Consider the following 14,799-nt stretch of genomic DNA (forward strand, 5'->3'; position numbering starts at 1 on the left):
CCCAGGCAGGAGGCAGCCACAGCCTCCCTGGGCAGCCTGTGCCAGACTCTCACCAGCCTCACACTCAACAACTTCTTCCTCAGCTCCACTCTAACCCTACTCTGCCTCAGCTTCAAACCATTCCCCCTTGGCCTGGCTCCAGACCCCCTCAGCAAAAGTCCCTCTGCCGCCTTCCTGCAGGATCCCTTCAGGTCCTGGCAGGCAGCTCTGAGGTGCCCCTGGAGCCTTCTCTTCTGCAGGCTGAACACCCCCAGCTCCCTCAGCTCAGAGAGTTGGGGCTGTTGAGCCTGGAGAAGGCTCCAGGCAGACCTTAGAGCAGCCTTCCAGTACCTGAAGGAGGCTACAAGAGAGCTGGGAAGGGACTTTTGATAAGGGCTGGGAGTAATAGGATGAGAGGGAATGGATTGAAGTTTGAGGAGGACAGATTGAGACTGGAGATAAGGAAGAAATTCTTTAGAGTGAGGATGGTGAGACTCTGGCACAGGTTGCCCAGGGAGCCTGTGGATGCCTCCTGCCTGAAGGCGTTCAAGGCCAGGCTGGATGAGTCCTTGAGCAACCTGGGCTGGTGGGAGGTGTCCCTGCCCATGGCAGAGGCTTGGAACTGGATGATCTTCAAGGTCCCTTCCCACCTAAACCATTCTATGAACCTATGAAAAATTGAGAGACTCTGAAGAGTTCTTAAAGAGTGATGTGAAAGACCTCGTGGTAAAAGGAAATGCTCTTGTCCTCCTGAAGGTCCCAAAGTGCACTTGGTCTGTGTTAAACATTAAATAATTCATTGAGGAGTTTCACCTCCAAGCAAAGGTGCAGAGAGAGTTGGGATTTGTCAGTTGTGCTGCCCAAAGACAACTTCTTATTGGAAGTAATGTAGCTATTACACAGTGCTATGGGCATGAGAGAAAGGGCAGCCTGCTAGTGAGAGGAGAGGAGCTAGAGAGGCAGCTGAGTCTCTCCATCTCCGCTCTGTGCAGCTGTTTTTGTGTCCCCTCTTTGCACTCCCCTCCCTGCCTCTTCCCACCCAGCTCCACCTGCAGTGCTCTTTGTTCCCCTTGGTTCCAGCTGGGCACTTCCACCAGCCAAGCAAGCTGCTGGTGTAGCACTTCTGCATCTGCCAGGAGATCAATAAACAGTGGGAAGAGCAGCGGAAGGGATGTGCTGCTGCTGCTGCTCTTTTTGTCAGCTTTACTTAGGGCTTTTCAAAAATCCTACCCCTCTGCAAAAATGTCCTACTGTGGGAACCTTTCCTTGGAGCTGGAGCTGAATCCTGTCACTCCCTTGCTTCCCTCAGTCTTCTGGCATGCAGGAAAATGGAACTGCTTTGACATGGGTGTGCAGGAAGGGGAGTCACCTTCATGCAGCTGTTGAATGTGCTTTTGCCTAGGGGAGCTTTGATGGAGTCCCCCAAAGGCTTGCCAGGCACAGAGGTCTGTTTGCAAGGTCCTGCAACTGCCTACTTGCACTTACTCACTGCAGGGCCCTGGGACCCTTTTGTCTCTGGACTGTGATTTCCCCCTGCCTCCATAGGAGGCTGAAGACAATTTGCTGGCTCTTGCACTATTGGTGCTCCTTTTGTGCTACTGCTTTCTCCTGGGGTTGCCAGCCATCAGATTCATGGAATGGATGGGGTTGGAAGGGACTTTGAAGATCACCCTTACCTCCAGCCTGACTTCATTTCTAGTCTAAATTTCCATTTTCTTACAATGTTGTTGAAATACTTAAAAAATTCAGAAGTTACCACTGGGCTGAATGAACAACAGCATTGCACAAGCCTCATTTCTTTTGAGAAACCAGGCCACAAAAAAACCCAAGCCATGACATAGGAAATTAGTAAATTTTAGATTAAATTATGAAATCTGAAGTGGAATATCCACTATTCAAAGGAGACCACCTCAGTTCTGTGCTCATTTCTGAGCTGAATCTACACAGCAATTAGGAAACAGGGAGACCTGTGAGGAATATCAACTCATGGTTAGCCATGAGCTTAACCCTTGGTATCAATCCAGGATGGGGGTGAGGAGATTGAGAGCAGCCCTGCAGAGAAGGACTTGGGGGTACAGGTGGGGGAGAAGCTGGACAGAGGCCAGCAATGGGCACTGGCATCACAGAAGGCCAAGGGCAGCCTGGGCTGACACCAAAAGCAGCATGGCCAGTGCTGGAGAGAGAGGATCCTGCCCCTCTGCTCTGCTCTGGGGAGACCTCACCTGCAGGGCTGGGTCCAGATCTGGGGCCCTCAGCACAGGAAGGACATGGACCTGATGGAGAGGGTCATGAAGATGATTCAAGGGCTGGAGCAGCTCTGCTCTGAGGACAGGCTGAGGGAGCTGGGAGTGTTCAGCCTGGAGAAGAGAAGGCTCCAGGGAGACCTTAGAGCTGCATTTCAGTATCTGAAGGGGACCTACAGAAAGGCTGGGGAGGGACTGTTTAGAAAGACCTGTGGGGATAGGATGAGGGGCAATGGTTTGAACTGGAGCAGGGACATCAAATATCATCCAGTTCCAACTCTCCTGCCATGGGCAGGGACACCTCCCACCAGCCCAGATTGCTCAAGGCCTCATCTAACCTGGCCTTGAACACCTCCAGGGAGGAGGCAGCCACAGCCTCCCTGGGCAACCTGTGCCAGAGTCTCACCAGCCTCACTGGAAAGAATTTCTTAGTTTGCTTGTTAGTAATATTTGCACTAAGATATTGCCAAATAATTTAAACTATATAGATTCACAAACTTATCTTCTACTTTTGCTCTTTGTGATGTTTCCAGTACTCAGAGATATTTACTTTAACACCTGTCCTGCAGTATCTGAAGTGCAAGGTCCTGCATCTGGGTCTGGCCAGTCCCAGGCACAGATTCCAGTTCTGGTGTCCGCAGCAGAAGGACACAGAGCTGCTGGAGTGAGCCCAGAGAAGGCTACAAAGATGATCCAAGGGCTGGAGCAGCTCTGCTGTGAGCACAGGCTGAGGGAGCTGGGGGTGTGCAGCCTGCAGAAGAGAAGGCTCCAGGGGCACCTCAGAGCTGCCTGCCAGGACCTGAAGGGATCCTGCAGGAAGGCTGCAGAGGGACTTTTGATGAGGGTATCTAGAGACAGGCCAAGGGGGAATGGTTTGAAGCTGAGGCAGAGTAGGGTTAGAGTGGAGCTGAGGAAGAAGTTGTTGAGTGTGAGGCTGGTGAGAGTCTGGCACAGGCTGCCCAGGGAGGCTGTGGCTGCCTCCTGCCTGGGGGTGCTGAAGGCCAGGCTGGATGAGACCTTGAGCAGCTGAGTCTGGCTGAGAGGTGTCCCTGGGCATGGAGGGGAGGTTGGAGGAGCTGAGCTCTGAGGTCCCTTCCAGACTGAACCATGCTCTGATCTATGACCAGCAGACCTTCACTCCAACTCCAGGATGCCTGATGCTTTGTTGCAGGGCTGGAGTTCAGTATTTACTCTAAAATAGTCTTGCTAGGCTTAACCTAAAGCTTTACTTCTTGCAACACTTCCCCTGCACTCAAATATGTGCACAGTAAATCATGCAGTCTAAAACCAGCTAATGAATATATTCCAAAGAAAAAAAAAATATTCCTTTGAAGAGTATCCTCCTCAAAAACAGGCCTGATTTAGATCAGATCAAATAAAAGATATAATTACTGTAATATAGCTGGGGCAGATTGATGGGCAGGGAGAGAAGGAAAATAAGGGACTCCTAACTTGATGTAAGTGACATGAAGCATTATTATCCTGCTGGCTGCTATCAGCACTGCTCAGTGCTGCAGTGAACCTGGGACCTGTCACACTGTCAGGTACCAGGTGCTCTAACATCATCACCTCCAGGCTCCCCATTCCTCTCCAAACCCCTTCTGGCAGGCCTGACTTCAGGCTCTGCTATTTTCTAAGGTACCTGCAGAAGAATTCACAGATTCATAGAATGGTTTGGGTTGGAAGGGACCTTAAAGATCATCCAGTTCCAAACCCCTGCCATGGGCAGGGTCACCTCCCACCAGCACATCTTGCTCAAGGCCTCATCCAGCCTGGCCTTGAACACCTCCAGGCAGGAGGCAGCCACAGCCTCCCTGGGCAACCTGTGCCAGAGTCTCACCAGCCTCACTCTATAAAGAATTTCTTCCTCATCTCCAGTCTCAATCTGCCCTCCTCAAGCTTCAATCCATTCCCTCTCATCCTATCACTCCCAGCCCTTGGCAAAAGTCCCTTCCTGGCTTTCTTGCAGCCCCCTTCAGGTACTGGAAGGCTGCTCTAAGGTCTGCCCGGAGCCTTCTCTTCTCCAGGCTCAACAGCCCAAACTCTCTCAGCCTGTCCCCTGTTCCAGCCCTCTGACCATCTTTGTGGCCTCCTCTGGACCTGCTCCAGCAGCTTCATGTCCATCTTAAGCTGGGGGCCTGAGAGCTTGGACCGACCATGCTTGCACCTTGTGCTGAACTGCATCATTCAGGTAGTGAGACCTCTATTGTCTGCAGTTAAACCAAGTGTTCCTCCTCAGTTCAGCCAAGGAGCACAGGACTTGAAAGCAGCAGCAGACAGAGTCCAGGACAACACTGCCTGCAGCATGGCAGCATTTTCTAGCACAGTTGGCATCCTGACTTGGTTTGCATTTCCAACTGTACACAGAAAGGCAAAAGCAGCCTATGGCTGTTAATGCATACAGATGTTCTCATGAAGGCAGCAATTATTCAGAAAATCCATGAACCCAATAATATGAATTATTTTGCTTCCCTCCCCACTTATTTTTACTTTTGGCATTTGTAATCTCCAAGCACTTTACCTTTTAGTGCTGTGCTGCTGTTGCTGTTGGTAACAAAACAATTCTGCCTGTATCTGCTAGCCCACAGCACTCATCCTCTTTGCAGATGATTAGACAGGTTTGATTCTGAAAGGTCCTCATCTTGGCTTCCATAGGACATTGTTGGAGAAATTATGCCAGAAGTAAATAATGCATGAAATGTGCAATGTTACCTGTGCCAAAGCTGAGCTCATCTTTCCTGATGGGGAAAGGGAGGCTTCAAGAAAAAGGATTAAAGAAAACCCCCAAAGGTAAATGAATTTGAAAGGCTCCTGCCAAAACCCACTTCAAATTTGTAACAATAACAATAATAATAATAAGTACAGACATTTGCTATTGAAAGGAAAAATCAGCTCTGTGACTCACACTATGGTGAGCCAGCAGACACCAGGGGCCTGCAAGGAGGCTGCAGAGGGACTGTGCCCAAAGGGCTGCAGGGACAGGAGCAGGGACAAGGGTTTGAAAGGAGAGCAGAGCAGATTGAGATTGGATGTGAGGAACAAGTTGTGCAGCAGGAGGCTGCTGCAACACTGCAAGAGGTTGGCCAGGGAGGGAGCTGAGGCCCCATGGGCTGGAGATGTTGAAGGTGAGGCTGGAGAAGGCTGTGAGCAACCTGCTCTAGAGGAGGATGTCCCTGCTGAGTGCAGGAGGTTGGACTGGATGCTCTCTGGAGCTCCCTTCCAACCCAAACCATTCTATTCTATGATGACACACACACACATCTCCTTGGAAGATGATACAAAAGAAACCAAATTCATGGCGCTGTAAAATTCTTTGAGACTTGGGGGGCACTGGACTTTCAGCTGAGAGATCTTCGTTTGTCCCTTTCCTCAAGGAAGGGTGAATTTGGTGAGAAACACTGGAGATACTGCTGAGCATATCTGGATATTAGGAAAAACTTCACATAAAGTAGAGGCATTGGAACAGGCTGCCCAGAGAAGTGGTGGAGCTGCCATCCATGGACAAATGTCCTACCAGATGACAGAATTAATGGATCTCATCCCTCCACATCCTTCCACCTCATTACTGCATCCAAACTGCAGGAAAAAAGAAAAAGAAAAAAGAAAATAGTTCCCAACAGTGTTCTCAGTTGTATGCAGTGGTCACCAAAAGGCACTCCTGGGCACACTGGCAAGAAAAAAAAATTCACTGTCTTGAGGAAGGGGAATTACTGTTTGGGCACAGTTGGGTTTCTGCTCCAACAATCTTTGCTAAATTAATCATCCACTAACTCAGCTGTTCAGCTGTTTGAGTGTCTTCAGAAGGGGAACTAGCTGATCCTGCTCATTAATGTTTTATTTTGCCATCCTGTTTGTATGTTTAGATGTTAACACATCAAAGAAGCTTGCTTTACAAATATTGTAACAGAAATAGTTCTCAATTCATAATATTTAAAATTCAAAGAGGTTCATTATCCCAGTTCCTGAGCAACTTGCTCCAGTGGAGGATGTCCCTCCTGACTGCAGGGGGGTTGCACTGGATCATCTGTAAAAGTCCCTTTCAACCCAAACCATTCTCTGATTGTGTCATCTTGCACAAAACGTTAAGACTGGACCCCAGCTCCCTCAGCCTGTCCTCACAGCACAGCAGCTCCAGCCCTTGGAGCATCTTTGGGGTCTCCTCTGGACTAAGTCATATGCCCAGGTTTGTTCCTTCCTGACTCAAAGACGTCAGTAGGATGTAATCTCTCTATAGGTGCTCTAACAGAACATCACTGCATCCAAAGCAGCACAGCCAGCAGATCAAGAGAGGTGATTCTGCCACTTTACTCTGCTCTGGTGAGACCTCACCTGGAGTAATGCATCCAAGTCTGGAGCCCCGAATATAGGAAGGAAATGGTCCTGATGGAACAGGTCCAGTGGAGGGAAACAAAAATGATCAGGGGATTAGAGCACCTCTGCTATGAGGACAGGCTGAAGGAGCTGGGGGTGTTCAGCCTGGAGAAGGGAAGGCAGACCTAAGAACAGCCTGCCAGTACCTGAAGGGGCTACAAAAAGGATGGAGAGAGACTGTTTGCAAAGGCCTGCAGGGACAAGAGCATGGGCAATGGCTCCAAACTAGAGAAGGGCAGATTTAGATTGGATGTTAGGAACAAGTTCTGTACCATGAGGGTACTGCAACAGGTTGCCCAGGAAGGTGGTTGAGGCTCCATCCCTGAAGGTATTCAAGATGAGACTGGACAGGGCTCTGGGCAGCCTGCTCTAGTGGAAGATGTCTCTGCTGAGTGCAGGGGGGGTGGACTGGATGACCTTTGGAGGCCCTTTCCAACCCAAACCATTCTATGATCACTTTTTGATGGGCTCACTGTTAGCCAGCCAGCTAAGTGACATTTCCAGCAGCTGCATAATGCCAAATTCTGTCAAAGGGCATGACAGAGCAAATTTGATCTTTAGCAATGCAAGTCCAAGTCCAGATTCCTCACACCAGAAGTTAACATTTTAACTGTCACAGTTCTTACTCTTTTTTGCCTGTTCCAGGCAGAGAGAATCATCCCACCCCAGCTACCACACAGGTACTAATTTATGCTCCTGGAATTGAAAAAAAAAGAGAGTATTGGTTCTTTTCCAAAGAAACATCAACTGAGCAATTTTTTTATCACCTCTCAGTACTTCTGATTGCTGAACACAAAGCCCCAGCTAAGTTGCAGAGTTGTAACTATAGAGACCAGTCACGACAAACACAAATGAACTCACGAAACCTGTGGAAGAAAAGCAAGATTGCTGTGCTCTGCTCTTCACACAGAGCTGGAAGGAGAGTCCCAGCTTAAAAAAAAATAAATTAATGCAGTGCCTGTGTAGCTCCAGCATCATACAATTAGTACTTGTCCCCCTCAGAGCTCAGAATAAGGCAGTGTGCTCGTTTGCAGAGGGAAGAATGAGTTTTCTCAAGTAAATTGAATCTCTGTGCTGATAGCTCAAGCCCACAAATAAGCCTTAAGGTTTATAAACCTGGGAATTAAAGATAACATCAAGTGAAAATTAATCATATAAGTCAGGAACTAATAAAAAAAGAGATAAGCACTGCAGTGTAAATCTTGAGTCTAATCCTGCTCTCTAATTTCTTAAGACAACAAGAAAAATCTCCAGAGACCACAGCAATACCAAAAAATGGTGAAAGCAGCAGCAGGGACCTCTGCTTTGCTGGGCAGAGGATGATGACTCTTTAAATCCACACAGACATCAGCCCACTGGGACTGGCACCCACAAAAAATTCCCCTTGGAGTCCTCTCCTCAAGGAGCAGAGGCTGTGCTGGCTGGTGGCCAGCTTCAAAATGATGTCACAAGTTGATTGCCCACAATGAGACAAGGCAAAGCAGCCACTGTCAGCACCTGTGGCAACCCCTCTGGGCAGCCTGTTCCAGAGCTCTGCCACCCTGACAGTGAAGAATTTTTTTCCCTTTCTTAGGAACCAAAGCACATGGATCACCCTTTTTAATTTGCCCAGCAGAGGTAAAGATGAATCTGGCTGATGTCAGAAGTTCTTTCCAGTGAGGCTGGTGAGACACTGGAACAGGCTGCCCAGGGAGGCTGTGGATGCTTCCTCCACGGAGGTGTTCAAGGTCAGGCTGGATGAGCAGCCTGGGCTGGTGGGAGGTGTCCCTACCCATGGCAGTGGGGTTGGAACTGGATGATCTTCAGGTCCCTTCCAACCTAACCCATTCTGTGAACCCATGAATCTGTGAACTGCATGGCACTTGCCTAGTCTGCTCCTTCTGTGTCATAAAAAAACAGGAAAAATGAAAATAAACCCAATGCTGGCACAAATCTTTCAGGCAAGAGATTACAGACATCTGAAAAGGTTCTTTAAAAGCCCCTGGTGAAAGATCTGCCACAGGCTTTGCACAAATCTAAATAAAACCTTCATGGTTCTGCCTTTAATCAGACTCTGGGGCTTGTCAAAGGCTTTCAGTGCACAGGGCAGGTATTGGCTCCACAGCCATCACAAACTATCCTGTCCTGTCCCTGCCAGGCCCTTCTCTAGCAGGCTCTGAAGTGTCTGACATTCTTAACTTCAGTGCTAACTTCAGCCATTTTCCCTGAACCCAAACAACTCCTGCTAAGTTCACTCTCTGAGCCCTTCTGTAAGGGAAATGGAAGAGGTTCAATTCTGCTGCAGCCTGCTGCCCAGCAGAAGAGCTGGAGCTGGCCTTCAGGAGCCTGGCTGGGAGCAATCTGTCCTCAAGCACTGCATTCTTCAGCAAGACCCAGGACCCTTGGGTGCACACCATCTGCTGCCACTGACCTGGCTGCTCTTGGATGGTTTCCACTGATTCCAGCACTTCCTCCTCTGGCACATGCTCTCACATTCCCTCTCTGCTCTCTCTCACCCAGCCTCTTTCATGTGAGCAGCCTCTTGGACCAAGTCAGGCAGCCTTACCTCTCTGCTCCTCAGGACACTGTTTCTCCCACAGGAACTGCAACCCTCCAGCAGGGAGGCACCCCTGGGAGAAGGACTTTTGCTGAGGGTATCTGGAGCCAGGCCAAGGGGGAATGGTTTGAAGCTGAGGCAGAGCAGGGTTAGAGTGGAGCTGAGGAAGAAGCTGTTGAGTGTGAGGCTGGTGAGAGTCTGGCACCAGGGAGGCTGTGGCTGCCTCCTGCCTGGGGGTGCTGAAGGCCAGGCTGGATGAGACCTTGAGCAGCTGAGTCTGGTTGAGAGGTGTCCCTGGGCATGGAGGGGAGGTTGGAGGAGCTGAGCTCTGAAGTCCCTTCAACCTGAGCCAGTCTAGGATTCTGTGACTTCTGTCTAGACTGCAAACCCTGCCATTATAGTTAAGGAAGATGGAAGGTGTCCTATGATGCTTGTAAGCATCCTCCTGCTCAACCAGAAATGTCAAAGAACATATAAAGGGAAGGCTCCTCCTTTCCCAAAGATTTATCCCACTCATTGTACAAGTACAGATCCCTAAAGACAACAGCACAGGTCCAAGACTTTGCCATGGCACTAAATGCCAGTTCTGGAAGCACACTGATGTGTAAAACTGCTCTTCAATGAATACCTTGAGAATAAAAAGCTGGAACTTGCACACTGCTTACAAAATGAACCACAGCTGCCTCTTGTTACAGCTCACACAAGGGACCGGGAACACTGCTAAGTACCTTCTGCATTGTGCAGCCTCTGCTGAGGAGAAACCCACAACAGGTTTGCAGTCCCAATCTCCCTATTTCTGGCATGGCAAAGCTCTGCATGACCCTATCTCAGCCAGTCAGTAGGGATGCCTGGACAGGAAGGACTAACTGCCAGGTGTACAGACACTCTGCTCTCCTGAGACCCAGTCTAGAGCACTGCCTCCAGTTCTGCCACCCCCAGCATAACAGGGACATGGAGCTGCTGGAACAGGTCCAGAGGAGGCCACCAAGATGATCAGAGGGGGCTGGAGAACCTCCCCTATGGAGACAGGCTGAGAGAGTTGGGACTACATTTCAGTATTTCAAGGGGACCCACAGGAAGGCTGGGGAAGGACTGTTTAGAAGGGCTTGGAGTGATGGGACAAGGGGCAATGGTTTGAAACTGGAGCAGGGGGCATTGAGGTTGGACATTAGTTGGAAATTCTTTACTATGAGAGTGGTGAAATACTGGAACAGGCTGCCCAGGTAGGTGGTTGAGGCCCCTGGAGACGTTCAAGATCAGCCTGGATGTGTCCCTGGGCAGCCTGTTCCAGTTGGAGGTGTTCCTGGTGCCTGCAGGGGGGTTGGTCAAGATGACCTTTGAGGGTCCCTTCCAACCACTGCAATCTGTGACTGTGAATCTCTGCCTTGTTCCCATAATTGGTAGAGTGGGAGGGGGGAACAAAGCATTAAACTGCATTTTTGGAGGAGGATAAAACACAAAATATCAGCAAATACCTCCAACAACATTGCAGGGGCTTCCCTAAGCAAAACAGCCACATTGCCAATTGATTTTTTTTAACACATTGCACTAATACTTTTTTTTCCCTTTCTTAAGTCCTAGTAAATGTTAGCAAGAGTATCTGACAGCAGTGGGCTTTGAGGCACTGTAGCCACAGAAGAGAATGCAATTGAGTTTAATGCCATATAAATAAGAGAGGGAAGGCAGGAAGGAGGAAAAGAAACAGCCCCAGATCCCACAGGCCTTATTATCTGAATATTGCTGAAGCCAATTACAGGTTTGTTTCCCAGGAACATTCTCCTCACAGAATAAATATAGCTGGAGATAATCTACAATAGTAAAAAATCCCAACATGAACATTAAAAAAAAACACCTAACACTTCCAGGCTTTCAGTCAAACATTACTATCAAAATGATCCCCAGAAGAGACTGTGATAACAACATGATAATAAATTTCATTTAAATGATAGGGTAAGGTACCACACAGTGAAAATAAGGAGGGTTTTTTCATATTTCTTTGGAAAATGAAGTAACTTACAGCAAAGTCACACATATTGCAGTATCACAGGACATTAGGGGTTGGAAGGGACCTCCAGAGAGCAGCCAGTCCAAGTCCCCTGCCAGAGCAGCAGCACCCAGAGTAGCTCACACAGGAACACAGTCAGGGGGCTTTGCAATGGCTCCAGACAAGGAGACTCCACAACCTCTCTGGGCAGCCTGCTCCAGCCCTCTGCCACCCTCACTGTAAAGAAGTTTCTCCTCATGTTGAGCTGAAGCCTTCTCTGTTCAAGTTTGTCTCCATTGTTCCTTGGCTTACTACTGTGCACCACCCAAAAGAGCCTGGCCCCCTCCACTTGACCCCCACCCCTCAGCTATTGATATGACATTGATCAGATCCCTCTCACCTTCTCTTCTACACACTAAACACCCCCAGGGCTCTCAGTCTCTCTTCCCAGGGGAGATGCTCAAGTCCCCTAAGCATCCTCCTGGCTCTCCCTTGGACTCTCTCCAGCAGGTCTCTGTCTCTCTTGACCTGGGGAGCCCCAAACTGGACACAGGATTGCAGGGGTGGTCTCAGCAGGGCAGAGCAGAGGGGCAGCAGAACCTCCCCAGCCCTGCTGCCACACTTTGCTTGCTGACCCCCAGGATCCCATTGGCTCTCTTGGCCACCAGGGCACATTGCTGTCCCCTGCAGAACTTGCTGCCCACCAGCACTCCAAGGTCTTTCTCCTTGGAGCTGCTTTCCATCAGGGCAGCTCCTAACCAAGCCTTTAACAAGGTTCTTAAATATGCCTTCTTGTTTGAAATTAAATGCCCAAGTTCTTCAAAGACCTACCCCTGCTGCTAGATCTGCGTGGAACCTCTGCTTTCACCACTCAATTCAACTGCAAGCCCAAGGCCAAAGTGGGTCTCCAAAGGAAGCAGTACTGCAGTGCTCTGTAACACTTTTGTTAACACAGGCTGTGTAAACACCACAAGAGAGGGGAAATGCTCTTGGAATATCATTACTTTCATTCACAGCCACCTGGGAATGTAGAAAGCATTACCGTATGACCTGGCATCTACCACAAATGCAGGAGAAGAGTTTAGAACACTCGGGCAGTGCCCAGGTTTAACTATAACTTTGGTTCAATTTTTGATGTAACTTCTTTCTTCCTAATTAAACAGACTACTGGAGAACAGAATCCCTGTAAATAAGAATAAAACAGAGATAGCCTTCCTCTCTGTAGTTTATTGTCTGAAGTATTATGCAACTACAGCACGTTAGTCACATCACTAATCCACAGGTGGAGAAGACCAGACCACAAATCCGGTTCTTCCCTGGACAGCACAAAGCTTTCTCCTTACCCTGACCAAGCATCTCCTCAGAACCCAGCCTCACATCCTGCGTCGAGCACCTCTGACACTACCCAGCGGCTCTGCTGGCGCCAGAGCCTCCTGCTTCGTACCCGAATGGCTTTGCTCCCAAGCACAAACATGCAAGGACCCCAGCGTCATTTCACCTACACGGTTGGGCTTTTTTTTTTTTTTTTTCCACCGAAAAATACACCACTAACCCCCCTCCCCAGTTAGCAGTGTTAAACCAGGAACGATACGCATGGCATGTTCTCCGCCAGCACCTTCACGATATTCCGGGCTCCTCGGAAAAAAGTTAATGACATTACCGACCTGACCCAGGAGACCGCAATCCAGCCGCACCACCTCACGCCCGCTCCGGTGACTCCGTGTCAAAGCGTAACCCAACGGCACGCCGCCGGTCCCGGACACCGGGGAGGAAAGCAGGAACGCGGCTACCGAACGCTGGCGGTATTAGGAGCTTGTTCGGAAAAGGCAAGCGGACACAAAGCAAGCCCCAGGCACCGCCATGCAGGCTGCCGCGGTGAGAAGCCGGTGCCCCGCTCCGGCCCCGCTCTGCTCTACCGCCCGCACACCGCCGCACTACTGCCGGAGCCGCCGCTCGCCCCGGCCCCGCGGGCAGCGCAGGGGGGCGTCGGAGCCCCGGCCCGCCGCGCAGCCCCAACTTTCCGGCAGAGGTAACGCGCAGCCCCTCTCCCCCAAGGCTGTGAGGGAGCGGCTCCCGTCCCGCCTCAGTCCCCCGACACCCTCTCCCGACCTTCCGCACCCCGCAACTCGGAAGCGCCGGCCGCCCCTGCCCCACCTGGTGCAGCGTGTCCGGGGGCAGCTGGGAGGCCCGGAACAGCTCGCCCACGCTGCTGCCCCCCGCCGCCGCCTCGGGGGGAGGGCAGCACCGCGAGAAGAGCTCGGAGTAGCGCTGCTGCTCGCTCTCGCTCAGCGCCAGCAGCACACCACCGGTGCTGGTGGTGGCGGCGGCGGACCCCCCAGCCGGCCCCTGCTCCATAGCGGGGTGGCTGCAGGCAGACCCGCACAGCGGGGCAGCGGCAGACGCGCCGCCGGTGAGGGGGGTGGGAGGTGGTGGCGGGCGAGAGGCGGGACCGCGCTGCGGCGGGGAAGGTGCAGGCGCCGCCTCCCAGCCGGCGCGGGCCCCGCGCCGCCGCCGCCACCGGGAGACGCTCCCGCAGCCTGCCCCTCTCACCCCCTTCTCGCCCCGCATCCAGTGGCCCTGCCTGGGCTCCCCGCCGGCCGCGGCTACCCCGCGCCCCCGCCTGTTGTGTTTGTCTTTTTTTTTCTTTTTAGTTTTGTTCTTGTTGGTTTTTTGTTTTTGTTTTTTTTTTTTTTCAATCTGTCTCTTCAGTTGATTCCTGTGTGACCTGCACTGGATTCTATGGTCCTGCTCTGGCAGGGGGTTGGAATCGATGATCTTCGGAAGTCCCTTGCAACCCCTAACATCCTGTGTGCCTGTGATTCACAGAATCAACCGGGTTGGAGAGACCTCCAAGATCATCAAGTCCAACCGATCACCCAACCCTAACTAATCAACCAGACCATGGCACTAATTGCCTCATCCAGGCTTTTCTTAAACACCTCCAGTTTTAAGCTTCAGTCTGGACAGTCTGCACTTGCCACTAGTGGGTGCTGGGTGGGGACAGTGTCACTGTGCCACTGGGCAGACCCATGGGCACCCAGACAGACACCCAGCACCACAGAGGCAGCGTGGAATGCTGCCAGCCAGCTGGGTGCCACACATCTCACCCATCTCATCTTTGCTGTGCCCCTGTCAGCCCTCCCAGGATTGCCACCCTGCCCCTCTCTGGGGGCTGTGCAGAGGCAGTGCAGCAGAAACAATTTTTCTCTCACCAGAAACAATGGGGAAAAAAGATGCAGCCTGGGTGCTGCAGTAATGTGACGCCTCTGAATTGAGTCCTAATGGGTCAGCCAGGTCTGTTTAACAGAGAAACATCTGATCATGTTCTCTCTAGTTCGTGCTTTAACGTGGAGAGGACAGAGTCCCTTGTTTTTGGAGACAAGATTCCTCTTTTTCACACCTCTGGCAGCAGTGACACTGTGAATCTTCCCCTTGGAGGTCGAGTACCTCCTTAAAAGTCAGCCAGCTCACAACCCAAGGTGGGAGCACTGGGTATATCCCAACAAAGCTGTTTGTGGCTCTCTAACAACTTCATGTCATTTTACTAGAAAATATTAGGTTGGAGTGCTATGGAGAAATCTTTGTTCCTTTAAGGACAGGGGACTAGATGATGGCATTTTTTAATTTTGAACTTCATCTCCTTTTGAAGGAGGCCATACCTATTCAAGAATCTGTCTTGCAGCCCA

The 14,799-nt window shown here is 50.7% G+C and overlaps 1 protein-coding gene across 1 annotated transcript in view; it reads right to left on the reverse strand.

Moving 5' to 3' along the window:
* REPS2 (RALBP1 associated Eps domain containing 2) overlaps window positions 1-13,468 on the reverse strand; it is an 81,429-nt gene extending 67,961 nt beyond the window's left edge. Inside the window, exon 1 of the mRNA XM_054391672.1 lies at window positions 13,268-13,468. Coding sequence (XP_054247647.1) covers window positions 13,268-13,468 — 201 coding nt within the window. The remainder of the gene's footprint in view (window positions 1-13,267) is intronic.
* Between the last annotated feature and the right edge of the window lie 1,331 nt (window positions 13,469-14,799).

The sequence above is a fragment of the Indicator indicator genome, chromosome 1 (assembly GCF_027791375.1).
Source record: "Indicator indicator isolate 239-I01 chromosome 1, UM_Iind_1.1, whole genome shotgun sequence".
In the NCBI taxonomy this organism is placed as follows: domain Eukaryota; kingdom Metazoa; phylum Chordata; class Aves; order Piciformes; family Indicatoridae; genus Indicator; species Indicator indicator.